General features: G+C 41.1%; 1 protein-coding gene across 1 annotated transcript; it reads right to left on the bottom strand.

Annotated features, from left to right (window-relative positions):
* Positions 1-9096: 9096 nt before the first annotated feature.
* LOC120090794 (uncharacterized) lies at positions 9097-9986 on the bottom strand. The gene is made up of 2 exons (XM_039048503.1): positions 9782-9986; positions 9097-9608 (listed from the first exon to the last, which is right to left on the bottom strand). The coding sequence occupies exons 1-2, from the start codon at positions 9984-9986 to the stop codon at positions 9097-9099; spliced, it is 717 nt and encodes a 238-aa protein (XP_038904431.1).
* Between the last annotated feature and the right edge of the window lie 5525 nt (positions 9987-15511).

The raw sequence follows: 15511 nt of genomic DNA on the forward strand, positions 1-15511 counted from the left end.
CATTTCTGCCCGTTATCATACCCCCAAATTTAAACAATGCTTGTCCTCAAGCATAAGCTAAATATTTCCTTTAGCAAGTTGACCGTAATTCTCTTTTCCTAGATTTCTCAAGGATGCTTCATTCAAATCCTATACACCAAAATTTTCTTAAGTCTTATTCAAGTCTCCTCTAAAAATATTTCTAAGACCTTGGGATCACAAGTTTAACCTTCAAAAGGACTTTACTAAATTCGGGAACATCGCATGATTTATTTCAAAAAGAAAACTTTTCCACCGGGGTGTCAATTGATTTTGTCCTTGCATATTTCTTGACATTATTATTTTTCTGACCTTGCGTTGATCCAAGTGCCTTGCCTTCATTTTGGCTTGCCCTTACGTGTGTCATGCGAACATCCAACTACGAGCAATGCGCTCTTTCTCATACTAAACTCATACCTACTTGGCAGCGAAGTTGCGGTCATTTATTTAGGCATTGATCCTGCGACTTATTTTCGTTTTGACTTGCCCCCACGTGTGTCATGCGGACATCCAACTACGGATAACTGCCCTTCACAACTTAACTCTTATCAACATGGGTTTCCTATTGCGTTGACAGCGGAGTTGTTATTCTCAACATTTTCCTCTTTTCTTCTTCTTTTTTTTTTCAAAATAGAAAGGTTGAAAATAAATACCTCACCCCCAAATTTAAAATGTGGTAATGTCCTCATTGCCAAAAGATTGAAAGAAGTCATGCGATGTTCTTAGAAGGCTTTGTAAAGAGAATTTGAAAGAAATCTAACAGACCCTTAACTTCTAGAAATATTTCATGAGATGACTATCTTAAGATTAAGTTGACTCTAGTATGTACGAAAGAAATAGAAGCATGTTTTTCATCATTGAAATCATAATTGGCAAAGAGACAGCATGCAGTAACTTATCAAATTTATCCATGTCAAATGATTGCGGTAATCAAAGAGGATGCGGTGATACAACTTTTAAAACTATAATGTGATGCGATAGTGAAAAATTTAAAATAAAGTTAAGGAAAAATACAACTCCCAAATTTGCGCGCCCGCATTGTTTGTTGACGCATCCTACTTTGTGGCGATCTCTTATCTTTGGATTGCATTGACGACGTGAAATTTCGTCTTCATATAGTGTCCGCAATCATGTACCTTGATCGTTTGCAAAGAAACATTAAGAGGGTCAAATGATAAAAAAAAAGTTAACAAACTTTTTTGCCTTTTTTGTTTTTTGGAGAAGTAGTAATAAGTAAAATGCAAATAGATAAATGATGATCAAAATGTCGAAGAAATGAGATTTCAAGAACCAAACAAAGGATACTTCAAAAGGCTTTCGCCCAAAATGATGTTGCTTGCCAATGCAGGGGCCACTCCATTTTTTTCTCGATTCCGAGTTTTTTAGATCTAGAGAGGTCTTTTCTTGCTGAAAATCACCCCCGCAATATGCCTTAACTCACTGTCCATTAACCTTAAATGCACAGCTTCCATCCTCAGTGATCAGCTCTACCGCACCATGTTGGAATATTTCTTTAATGATGAAGGGTCCGGATCAGTACGATTTTAATTTTCTAAGGAAAAGCCGTAGTCGTGAGTTGAATAGTAAGACCTTCTGCCCGACTTGGAGGTTCTTGCCGCATATGTGTTGTCGTGCCAGTGCTTTGTGCGCTTCTTGTAAATCTTTGCGTTCTCATATGCGTTGATCCTCCATTCCTCCAGCTCGACCAGTTGAAGTTTTTCGTTTATCCTACTTTCTTCAAATCAAAGTTTAGTTTCTTTACCGCCCACAGTGCCTTGTATTCCAGCTCCAGAGGCAAATGACACGCCTTACCAAATACCAACGCATACGGGGACATACTTATGGGTGTTTTAAATGCAGTCCGGTATGCCCACAACGCATCGTCGAGCTTTTTTGCCCAATCCTTCCGTGAAGGCATTACTACCTTATCAAGTATCAACTTGATCTCCCGATTGGACACCTCGGCCTGACCATTTGTCTGCGGATGGTATGCGGTGGCCATTTTGTGGAAAATGTTATATTTGCGCAGCAGCTCCTTGATAGTACGATTGATAAAGTGGGACCCTTCATCATTTATAATGGCACGTGGAGTGCCAAAACCAGTGAAAATTTTTTTCTTCAGGAATTGAGAGACTACCGCTGCATCGCTTGCGGTGCATGCTACTGCCTCTACCCACTTGGATACATAGTCGACGGCTAATAAAATATAATTTTTACCATTCGAGGGAGGGAATGGTCCCGTGAATTCAATACCCCATACGTTGAACAATTCAAGCTCCAAGATGATGTTCATTGGCATTGCATGTTTCTGAAATGTTACCTGTGCGTTGGCACTGATCACACTTCATGACTAGTCAGCTGCATCCTTAAACAATGTTGGACAAAAGAATCCACTCTATAAAACCTTGGTTGCGGTGCGCTATCCTCCAAAGTGCCCACCATATGGTGAGTCGTGACATTGCGATAATATGCGTTGTCGAGCAGCATTTCGTATACATAGTCGCAGAATCTGGTTTGCCCCCTTTTTTATACAGATTCGGCTCATCCTAATAATAATATCTGCATTCATGTTTGAGCTTCCTCTGTTGGTGGTAGGTATAATATTTAGGAAATTGCTCGCAAACCAGATAGTTGACTATGTCTGCATACCACGGTAGTTCTTCAATCTAAAACAGTTGTTCATCTGGGAACACCGTACTCACCTCTGACTCATTGCGGTCAACCTCAGGGTTTTCCAATCTATACAAGTGATACACAACTTGGTTCTCTGTCCCTTTTCGATCAATTATTTCTATGTCAAATTCCTGGAGGAGGAGAACCCATCTGATCAACCTCGGCTTCACATCCTTTTTTTATCATTAAATACTTTATTGTCGAATGATCAGTGTGGATGAGTACACTTGTTCCCAGCAGATATGCTCTAAATTTTTCCAACACAAAAATTACCGCAAGAAGCTCTTTCTCTGTGGTAGTGTAATTGGTCTGAGCAGGATTTAATGTCTTACTCGCATATGCGATGGGATGTAAGATTGTTTTTCTCTTCTGTGCCAAAGCTGCTCCCATCACATACTCACTTGCATCGCACATTAATTCAAAAGAAAGTGTCCAATCAGGTGCAATTAACACGGGTGTGGTAGTCAGTGCATTCTTCAAAATTCTAAATGCGTTGAGGCAATTGTTGTCAAAATCAAATTTTCTATCAGCCTCTAACAACGCACTCAGTGGTCGTGCTATTTTCGAGAAGTCTTTGACAAAGCGTTTGTAAAATCCGACGTGCCCCAAGAAACTTCGTACAACCTTCACACTTGTTGAAGGTGGAAGTTTTTCAATTGCTTCTATTTTTGCTTTATCCACCTCCAACCCGTCCCGAGAAACTTTGTGCCCCAACATGATGCCCTTCTTTACCATAAAATGGCATTTTTCCCAGTTAAGAACGAGATTCGTCTCCTCGCATCTCTTCAGTATCTTCTCCAGGTTGGCCAGACAGACTTCATAGGTGTGCCCATAGACAGAGAAGTCGTCCATGAAGATTTCAACAGAGTCTTTAAGATAGTCTAAAAAGATGGTCATCATGCACCTTTGGAACGTGCTTGGCGCATTGCAGAGGCTAAATGGCATGCGGCGAAAAGCAAAGGTCCCATATAGGCAGGTAAATGTGGTCTTGTCCTGGTCTTCTATAGCAATCATAATCTTGTTATAACCAGCATATCCATCTAGAAAGCAATAAAAGTCATTTCTAGCTAGACGGTCTAGCATTTGGTCAATGAACGGTAGAGGGAAATGATCTTTCTTTGTGGCCGCATTCAGCTTGCGGTAGTCCATGCAAATGCGCCACCCAGTGACAGTCTTTTGTGGTATTAGTTCATTATTTTCGTTCGGGACTACCGTCATGCCACCCTTTTTAGGCAAACACTGCAAAGAGCTGACCCACGTGCTATCTGTTATCGGATAAATAATGGCCGCATCTAACCACTTAATGATCTCCTTTTTAAAAACCTCTTTCATTGCAGGGTTGAGTCTGCGCTGATGTTCGATCGTTGCCTTGGGGTTTTCTTCAAGACAAATTCGGTGCATATAGTACGTTGGGCTAATTCCTCGAATGTCAGCGAGCGTCCGCCAATTGCATGCACATACTTCCTCAGAATGCTCATCAACGCATTCTTCTGGTCTTCGTTAAGTTCGGATGAAATAATTACTGGCAGCTTCTCATTCTGCCCTAAAAATGTGTACTTTAAGTGGTTCGGCAGGGTCTTTAGTTCCATTGTTGGTGGTTTTAATAGGGACGGTTGCGTTGTTTTTCTTTCTTCTTTTTCTGTTGGCTCTTCTTCTTGGGTTGCGATCATCTCTTCTTCCTTGCTTGTTTTTGTTATGATCGAAATATAGGCAACAATGGATGTGCTTGTATCCTCTTCTTCATTCTTTTCGTCAAACTTTTCTTCTTCGATCAAATTCTGGTCGTCGTCTGAGTCATGCAAGCCTTCTTTGTCAGGAAACTTCATGGCACGGATGATGTTGAATTTGAGCTTTTGTCCATTTATGCTCAAAATGATCTCCCCTTTATGCACATCAATCTGGGCACGACCTGTTGATAAAAATGGTCGCCTCAAGATGATGGGCACATCTTCATCGGCTTTGTAATCTAAGATGATGAAGTCGGCTGGTAGAATAAATTTTTCAATGGTGATCAGCATGTCCTTCACCTTTCCCTCTGAATGCACCAGAGATCTATCTGCAAATTGGAGAGTCATGGTCGTGGGCGCAAGTTGCCCCATATTCAGTTGCTTAAAGATCGACAGAGGCATTAAGTTGATGCTGGCTCCAAGGTCACACAAGGCTTGCCCGATGTACAGTCCTCCTATGAAGCAAGGTATAGTAAAGCTCCCAGGATCGCTCATCTTCGGTGGAATTATTGATTTCGAACTTTGCATTAAAGCCATCGTGGCAAACTTACCAGTACCCCTCTTCTTGGTTATCATTTCCTTCAAAAACTTCACGTATGCAGGCATCTCCTCAATCGCTTCACTTAATGGAATATTAATACGTAATTGTTTTAACATAGACAGAAAACGTTGGTATTGTACCTCTTCGTTCTTTTTCTTTCTGAGTCTCTGCAGAAAAGGTGGTAACTACATTCTCACGGCCTCCTTCTCTGTTGGCTTTGAGGTGGACGCAAATTCTGGCTCTATTGCTTTTTTTTCTTCTTCTTCTTCTTTTGTCACCGCAATTTCAGGTTACAACGCAATGGGAGCAGTGCGGCTAAGCTCCTTCTTTTCTCCCTCCACAGTTTTTCCATTCCGCAATGTCACAACCTGATATTGTTCTTTACCTGATCCCTCCGGGTTGCGTGGGAGTTCTGTTGAACTCGGCAGAGCCCCTTGCGGTCTGTTCTTTAGCTCACTTGCAATCTGGCCCATCTATAATTCTAGATTGCGAATGGACGTAGCCTGATTTTGAAGCACAATTTCGTTTTTCTCTATATACTGCTTCAATAGGCTTTCTAGGAAGGAGGATTGTGGTGGTTGTGAGCTACTGGCTTGATTGCTTGTCTGACCATTATTACGCGGGAAGAATCCAGGTGGTCCTTCTTTCTGCGCCACAGGTTGGAAATTCTGCTATTGATTCTTCCATGCAAAATTAGGGTGGTTTCTCTACCCGGTGTTGTAGGTATTAGCAAACGGATTATTTTTCACAAAATAAATAGACTGTGGATTCTGTGGGCATTCTTCCATTGCATGCCCATCACTGCAAGTTGCACACCTTGAGGTTTTTTGACTAATTGCATTTACTTGCCCATTTTGTGGTGTTGGGCTACTGATCGCAATTCCCTGAATTAAGTTCATCATTGCGGTCATCTGATTCTGTAGTGAAGTAATAGCACCATTACTTGCATCGTTATCCTTGATTCTCAGTCTCTGACCACTCTCTCTCCAATCCTCGTGGTTCTTAGAGATGCGATTCAAGATTTTCTTAGCCTCGTCATACGTTTTGTCAAGCAGACCACCAGCGGCTGCCGCATTGGCAGCGGTCTGCGAAGCAGGATTTAAACCATGATAAAAGATTTCCATTTGAAGGCAGTCTGGCAATCCGTTGAGTGGACAGTCCTGGACCAACCTATTAAACCTCGCCTAGGAATCGCTAAGCGATTCATCCATGTCTTGTTCAAAATTAGTTATGAGTTTCCTTCGTCTAGCATTCTTAATCGGTGGAAAGTATTTCTTCATGAACTTTTCTACGATCTGTTTCCATGAAGTGATCTCTCCCGGCTCGAGGGAATACGCCCATTTTCTTGCCTGATCACAAAGAGAAAATGGGAACAAAGTTAGTCGAAGTTCTTCAACAGAGATGTTCGAGAACACAAAAGTATTGCAGACTTCGATAAAGCTATAGAGGTGGGCGTGCGGGTCCTCGCCACGCCGTCCTCCAAATTGTTCTGCAGTCTAGATCATCTACAGCATCACCGGTTTCATTTCAAATCTGCTTCCATCGAGGGCAGGCCTCATGATTCCTAGAGAGAAATCATAAAGGTTTGGCGATGCATAGTCCCTAATGGGTCTACTACGATCGTTAGCCAGAAGGATTGGATTCGTCATGACGTTGTTTTCATTTGGTGCTCCGTTTCCAGGCTGCTCCGCCATATCTTCTTTATCTGACTGTTGTTGTTGGCAGTCTCTTAATCTTCGTCTGAACATCCTCTCAATCTCTGGGTCGTAATTCGCCAAAGATTGAGAGTCTGCAAAGAAATCAGAAAAATTACCCTTAGTACACTATTTTGCCGAAGTCCCCGGTAACGGCGTCAAAAACTTGATGCGTTATTTTATTATGTGAAATTATAGAGGAAATGCGGTGATGGAATTGCATTGAGCTTCTCAGTGGAATCCAAGTGTAAACCCCACTGAGTTTCCTGGTAAGTCCAGGGTCGAACTCAGGGATTTAGAAAACAATATGCAGTGATAATTTTTCGAAAGACTTTGCGGTAACCGGTAACTCAAATAGTTGTTTGGTTTTGTTGATTGCGATCATGAAAAATAAACAAATGCGGTAGATTTGAAGTTGGATTGTGTGACAGATGCACTGAGTATGCGGTTGAACAGGTTGAGAAGGTCTTTAGCTAGCATTACTTGGGAATGCATCAGACTATGCGATCATGATATACCCATGCACAACAAGTCATTTTCCAATGCAAATGCGGTGCTCCTAAGTTTAGGATGCATGTGTTGAATGCAAAAGTGTTCATAGAGCTTATTCCTAAGTCTTTACCTTTTTCCTATGCGATGATGAAAGATGTACAAAGGCAAGGTGACCGCATACAATCATATCCTATCTCTAGCATGCATGCGATGCGTTAATAGCAAACAGTGCTTATTCCTAAGCTCCTATCTCTTGATTATGCATTCTAATCTGACTCTCCCGAGCCTAGATTCTAACCTGACTTTTCCAAGCCTAGATCCTGTCCTTAGACTACCCTCCTGAATATCTCTAATGGACGAATGAAGCATACATAATACAAGATAATCGTATAGAATGAAGATACCCAGTTGTGCTAGCTAAATGCTTCTCAATCTATTCAACAGATTTAGCTACTCATGCGTGATAAACAGAGAGTGAACAGATATAGAGAAGTAAATTCCATTTCTATAAAAAAGTTTGAATACACAATAACAATGGAAGATAAAGGTAGAGAGCCTGGTAGCAATCCCTTGCTGCCCAAGGCTTTTACACTGGAAACTCTATTCGGTTCAAAAGATATTCCTTCTTCCACCAGAGTTGGCCCTCTCGTTGGTCTTGAAGCTTCCGGCACTCTCCCGAGCTCACCAGAATAATCTATCGACACAACTTCCTTCTCTCGCTTCCGCCTTAAAATAAAAGAAAATCTAAGAACAAGGCTAAACTATCCAAGGAAAAATTCTCTAACTCTTCGAACTCTTTTTCTAAAGGCTGCCTTTGGTATTTATAGAGCTTTTGGGGTGAAAGGCGGCTTCTCTCTTATGATTGCACAAATGGGATGGCTTTAATTCTCTGACTGATGTGCCAAATATTTGTCACCGAAAAGCTGAGTGTACTTGTTATCGTTAGTGACTGTCAACTTAATTTGGATTCAACCGTCGTCAGCTTTTTGTCCCATCGTGATTAATTATGCCTTTCACCCAGATGCGCCCACCAAGTTGCGCCGGTTCTATGCAGCAATTCTTCTTGAGCAGATGTTTGCGGACACAAATCACCGCAAAGCCTTGCAGTAATGCTACGCTCGTCCATTGATTTCTTGTGATCGCTCTTTCTGCCTTGCTTCAATGCATATTCTACATAAAAATACAAAAATAAATTGTTTCTATGTGATGAACGCATGCGACCACAATGTTTTAAACTTAATGCTTTTTGGACGCAATCTAACATATTTCATCAATGCAAACCCTCATTATTTAATAACTTAGTAATGTAATAACGTATATTTCTGCCCGTTATCAGTGTTACCGAAAACTGAAAAGTCATCCATGAATACCTCAACTGACTCTTCAAAAAAAATTTAGAAAATGGCCATCATACATCTATGGAAGGTGCCTGGTGCGTTGCAGATTCTAAATGGCATGTGTCGAAATGCAAACGTGCCGAATGGGCATGTGAACGATATCTTATCTTGGTCTTCTGACGCAATTGCGATTTGGTTGCACCCTTAGTAGCCGTCAAGAAAGCAAAAGAATTCATTTCCTACGACTCGATCCAACATCTGATCAATAAAGGGTACTAGGAAATGGTCCTTCTTTGTGGCCAAATTCAGCTTGCGATAGTCCATGCATATCCTCCACCCCGTCATTGTCCTAGTTAGAATTAATTCGTTCTTGTTATTGGTGATGACAGTCATACCCCCTTTTTTTGGAACGCATTGCACTGGGCTTACCCAGCTGCTTTCAGATATGGGGTAGATGACACCAGCATCAAGCCACTTAACAATTTCTTTCTTGACAACCTCCCTTATGGTAGGGTTTAGACGGTGCTTCCTCTCTACAGATCTAGTTTTACTTCTTCAAGACGGATCTTGTGCATGCAATACGAGGGACTGATCCCTCGAATGTTTGCTAAGGTTCATCTCAAGGCTTTAACATACTTCTTGAGGACTTGGATAAGTGCTTTCTCATTCTCTTTGCTTAGCGAAGCAGAGATTATGACGAGCAGGGTGTCATTGCCTCTTAGGTAAACGTATTTAAGGTGCATTGGTAACGCCTTCATCTCTAACACGAGTGGTTCCTCCAAAGATGGCTTAATTCGTTTCGTTAACCGCTCAAATAAATTCATTGATTCAAAATCGTGATCCGTTTGTATTGTGGTGCAACTTTGCTCCATCATTGCACCAATCTCAAAATCTTCTTCTTCAGTTTCTTCTTGAAGCTTGTGCCATTGCCCTTCCTGCAATTCCCCAATATGGTGACAGTTTTCTATATCATTTAGGTATTTCAACGCAATAAGAACGTTGAACTTGGCTTGTTGATTATCAACCCTTATATTAAGCTTTCCTTTTTGTGCATAAATGAGTGCACGCCCAGTTGCTAGAAATGGGCGACCCAATATGATTTGCACCTCAGTATCAGCTTCGTAGTCTAGTATAATGAGTCAGCTAGAAAGATAAATTTGTCTACTTGCACAAGCACATCCTCTATCTTGCCCTTCGGATGCGTTATCGACCTATCAACCAACTATAACGTGACTGTGGTGTGCCTTGCATCGCCAATATCTAACTTTTTGAAGATTGATAAGGGCATCAGGTTAATACTTGCCCCTAAGTCACAGAGTGCGTTTCCAACTTCTTTCCCCCCAATCGAGCACGACAATGTGAAGCTTCCCAAATCTTTCCTTTTCTTGGGGATATTATTCTGGAAGAGTGCACTACACTCGTATGTTAGTGAAACGATTTCATTTTCCCCAATCTTCCTCTTATTTGCGAGTATATCTTTGAGGAACTTTACATAGTTGGGCATCTGTTCCAACACCTCCACTAGGGAGATGTTAATATGTAGCTATCGGAGAACGTCTAGGAACCTCTTGAATTACTTACTATCGTCCTTCTTTTTCAACCTACACGAGAATGGTGGAGGATCCTGCCACATTTCCTGATCGACTGATTATTTTTTTTAGGTCCCTAATTTCCTGTGCTCTTGGGGCTGAAGATTGTTTCGGTGAGGGTGTTTATGATGATTCTAATTCTGGGGTCTTTGAAGAGTCATGTGCAGATTGCGTCTCCGTAGTAGTCCTTGCATCCAAACTAGTGGTTCTACTGCTCGTAGTTGGATGGTCATTATTGGTGGTTGCTTTTTTTGGTCGTCTTACTACTTTTGGTACTATTAACACGAGGACCTCCTTTTACCGCTTCTCAATGTCACCGCTTGACATTGTTCTTTTCCACTAGATTTGGGTGCTTCTGAGTTGTTGGGTAGTGTATCAGGTGGTCTATTTTTCAATTTGGTCGCAAGTTGACCAACCTATACCTCCAAGTTCCTAATGGAAGATGCTTGCAATTAAATGAGCGCGTCATTCTTCTGGATGTATTCTTTGAGCAGTGATTCTAAAGATGATGAATTGGTTGAAGTGTTGTATGAAGAGGGTTGATTGTGAGGTTTTCTATTTTGATAATGATTCTGGCCTTGACCTTGATGATGAAAGCCTAGAGGATTTCCTTTATTTCCTGAATAATTGGTCTGTAGATTCCTCTGGCTTCCTTGGTCAGTGTTCCCTCCCTAACTAAAGTTGGGATGATTCTTCCAACCTGGGTTATGAGTGTTGCTAAGGGGTTATTGTGGATCGAATATACTGATTGTTGATTTGACGGGCAGGCTTCAATTGAATAAGACTCTCCACATTGTATACAACTTACTACTGCCACTTGCATCAGTGCGTTGGCTTGCGTTGCATTCTGAGAGAGTGCTCCATGATTTATGGCCATGGTTTGTAGGAGCGAGGTGACTGTGGCCATCTGGGCGGCCAGCATTGTCATTGTGTCCACTAGTACAATGGCGCTGTCCGTTTTCCTTTGTTCCGTGCTTCTGTCTCCATATCCATCATCAACCCAATCATCCGTATTTCGCGATATGCGATCTAGGATGACTTTGTTGCTCTGTTCAGGCCATTATAGAAAGTTTCCATAAGAACGCAATTTGGGATTCCTATATGCGAACAGTTCTTCACCAAACATTGAAAGTGCACTCATGCTGTGCTTAGAGTTTCATTGTCTGCCTGCTCGAAATTTAGTGCTTCCCGTCGTCTTCTTGCATTAATGGCAGGAGGGAAGAACTTCTTCATAAATATTTCTACTAGTTGATCCCAGGAGTTAATTTCGTTTGGCTCCAAAGAATGGGCCCATTTCTTGGCCTCATCTCGGAGTGTGTAAGAAAATAGATAGAGTCTGATGCCTTCGGGTGTCATGCCAGGAATGGAGAACGTATTCCACATCTCGACAAAACTGGTGAGATGTGCATGCGGGTCTTCTCCTTGCAAACCTCCAAATTGGCCGACATTTTGTATCATTTGGAGCATAACAGTTTTAATCTCGAACCTGGCATTTTCTTCTACCGTTGGTCTTGTAATACCAGGCGAAAAATCGGATAAATTGGGCGCAGCATAGTTCCGCATAGGAATATTGTGATCAGCAGCCAAGAAGACTGGGTCTTGCGATGACTGATTCACTCCTTGGTTTACTTCGGCCCTGTCATTGTTGTTGTTCGCCATATTTCTGCAACGCCTATTACAATTTTGGCATGCTCTCCTGTGAAAGGTTCTCTCGATTTTTGGGTCAGTGTTGAATTATGGATCCATCCCAGTATTCATACTCCGTTAGCGACTCTTCGCTTAAGCACACCGTACTCCAAAAACTTGTCCTGCACAATATCACAAAAAAAACAGCACTAAAGTCATGACAAATCCCCGACAACGGTGCCAAAAACTTGTTCTTAGAATATGCCAACGCAAAGCGTGATCTATCTTCTATGTCTTAATCGTGCTAACAGATGATAAATTGATATGCGATGTTACAGAGTTTATTGTAAAATACCAATTGATGCGTTCAGATAATGTTATGCGTGTCACAAGTTTTCTCGCGATGAAGCCAAGAATAACTCCACCACTAATTTCTCAAAATGATTTGAGGTCAAACGCGGGGATTTTTTATGTTTGTGCGACAATGAGGTGATATGTGTGATAGTAAACAAATTATAATTGTGAAGTGCTAGAGAGTAAAATGCGATGGTAAATGAACAAACAGGTAACAAATAAAGCTGAAATTGTGCAAGGTGTGCGTGAGTGAATGTGATGGCAAGTCTTGTAGATAGAAAGGTAGGGTGAAATGGGTTAGGGGAAAAGATTATTGCGAGTTTGTCAATCCTGTTAAGGGTGCAACTAAGGTTCCGTCTTCCCTTGGCTTTCACCTCTCAGTGATTGCCTGTATCACCATATTTCTATGATACTCAGGGACGAACATTTCCAAACGCAAGGTTATTTCCATCTCTAGAAATACTTCTTGCTTTAGTTAACGTATTCTATCAACCTTCTTTCGAGAGGTGGATTAACATCTTCATCTTCACTTTTGCTTTCGCAGGTGAAGATGCCATTGAGCATACATTAAATAAACTTAGCTGACATCCTCAACATGGATTGACTCATTCGCTCAATCCTTCCCCCACACCCTAGAAGTTTAGTGACTCATAGTGAAAGAAATGAAAGATGGATGCATAATGGTGAATAAAAAAATTGAAAATGAACATGGTAATGATATTAATTGGTAAAACGTTTGTTACAAAGATATGAATGATAGACAGAAAATGAACAACAAATGATGAACATAATGTAAGAACAGTCGAGAGGTGCGTGTCAATGTCCTGGCATGGATCCCGATCAGAGTTGCTTGCTTGCCGGCACGTTGGATGAGTGGAGGAATGAGGTGGAGAACTTCCTTCTCAGAAGATTTCTTGGGAGAAAAGTGTTCCTTGCACATAACTTCTTTTTGTTATTCTCCTCGTCCCTTCTTCAGCTTTTTCTCCCATTTTTTCAGCTTGTGCTGAGTGTTACTATTTATAGATTTTAGCGCCTCTTGCCTCAGTGGTCCCACTCTAAAAAGTTAGTTTTTCTTGCCGTGGCTGGTAGGAATGTCCGCTCTGCTCCACGTTCCATTTGTCAGATCGTACGTCAGAAAAAGCTGTACGACTTCAGAAATCCCCGAGAATACGTTGATATTATTGTCCACGAGCAATTGCTGCATGCAGTGATACCTGCTACTTGCAAAACAAAGGTTTGGACATCCTTTTTGCCCTCACGATGTGGTCAGCGGGTGTGTTTGTGATACTTTTACAAGCTTCACGTTTCTAAGCCAATTTTACTACATTCGACGCAACTTTTCCTTCTTATTGCCGCATATTCTAAGTAAGACGATATAAAACAGATATTTGACCCAACCGTTATTACGAACAATTTGTGAAGGGTCGACTTGCTGATTATGGTTACATCATGTGGACATAATATATCTATAGTGAAGGGAGTGCAACTATGGGCTTTAGTGGAGTGACCCATTAGTTAACGAATGGGGATTAATCTGGTCTAATGAGTTTAGCCAAGTAATCTCGGATCGTTGGAGCCCATGATCTGTAGGTCCACGAGGTCCCCCTACTAGCTTATAACAGACTAGCTCTAGAATAACGTGATAAGTTAATTTGAATCGTTCAAATTAGAATTAAGGGAATTAATAATTATATGAGATATAATTGCGTGTTTAATTTGAGAATTAAACAGAATAGGAGAATTTATATATTTAAATATGATTTAAATATATAAATATGGATATGTGTAAAAATTAATTTAGTATTTGATATTAAATTAATTAAGTTTTATTTAAAATTAATTTATGAATTTTATTTTATTTTTCAGTTTTAAAATCAAAATGAATTTTAAAATCAAGTTTTGATTGTTGAGATAAAATTGAAAAAGAGAAAAACAAAACACTAAAATGGAAAATGATGTTTTCCATTATCCATCTCCTTACTTGCTCACACAAAAGCATTCAACTTTGCCTTGTCTTCTTCAAGCATGAGCTGCAATTCATGCAGCTCTCTCCTTTTCATGTTGAGCTGCCATATATTGAAGAGTTTGGAGTGAAATTCGAACATGCAATCTATAGAGAATTTTAGAGAAAATTAGGGTTGAAGAAAGGGTTCTTCACCAAGATTGTTGTTGTGAGCATTTCTCCTTCATCCCTTGATTCAAGCTTGTTTTGAGTCCCATAACTCAATCTAGAGTATCAAGAGAATAGTGGGGAAGATCTTGAAGTGGTCTGCAACAAGATTCGGAGAAGATGGCAGCTGAAGAAGGAGCTTTGAAGAAGTTCTACAAGAGGTATGTCTTGAAACTCACTTGTTTTCTACAAGAGCATGCTTTATATTTTGCCAAAATTAGTGAATTAGAGTACTTAAATGATCCTAGTACTTCCGTTGTTGCTGATACAATCCTACAGTAAAGCAAATAAAACATCCAATGTTCAAAGCCAAGAAGTGAAGTAAATATCATATATTATACATCGCAAGTATTTGTACAAAAGTGTGTTTACAAACTATAGGACACGAGACTTTAGGGCATCATCCCCAACAATCTCCCACCTGTCCTAAAGCGAGTGAAGTGTACAAAAAAACTAGTACAAAGCAATAAACTAAGGCACTAAGGCCCAGTACAATAGAATCTCCCACTTGCCCCAGTCCAGCCGCGGGCGGTCCCGTAGACCCATGCTCTGAATGTGACCCTCAAACACTGTAGCCGTGAGAGTCTTCGTAAACGGGTCAGCAATGTTGTGCTCCGAAGCGATCTTTATGACGATCACATCCCCTCGATGCACTATCTTGCGGATTAGATGATACTTTCGCTCTATGTGTTTACCGCGCCTATGACTCCAGGGCTCCTTGGAGTTCACCATAACACCACTATGTCACAATAGAGGGTGATGAGCTTAAACATATCTGAAACCACTTCTAGCTCTGTCAGGAAATTCCTGAGCCAAACGGCCTCCTTAGAAGCTTTGAAAGCCGCTACATACTTGACCTCCATAGTGAAGTTTGCGATGCACCCCTACTTAGTGTTTCACCACACTACAACTCCTCCGTCAAGAGTAAAAACTAGTCCTGAAGTGGACTCCCGAGAGTCAATATCAATCCGGAAGTCAGAATTCGTGTATCTAGTAAGGATCAAATCCCTAGATCCATACACAAGCATGTAGTTCCTCGTTCTCCGAAGATACTTGAGGATGTTCTTAACTGCGGTCCAATGACCCTGGCTTGGGTTAAACTGATACCTACTGCCTAGTCCCACAACTAGCAGATGTCTGGCCTAGTATAGAGCATCGCATACATCAAATTGCTAACAGTAGATGCATATGGGACCCGTCATCCTCTCAACCTCTCGAGGCATCTTAGGACACATGTACTTAGACAAAGTGACTCCATACCTAAATGGCAGTAGGCCCCTTTTGGAGTCC

Source organism: Benincasa hispida, chromosome 11 (genome assembly GCF_027475165.1).
Source record: "Benincasa hispida cultivar pf3 chromosome 11, pf3_genome.v1.1, whole genome shotgun sequence".
NCBI classification, from domain to species: Eukaryota; Viridiplantae; Streptophyta; class Magnoliopsida; order Cucurbitales; family Cucurbitaceae; genus Benincasa; species Benincasa hispida.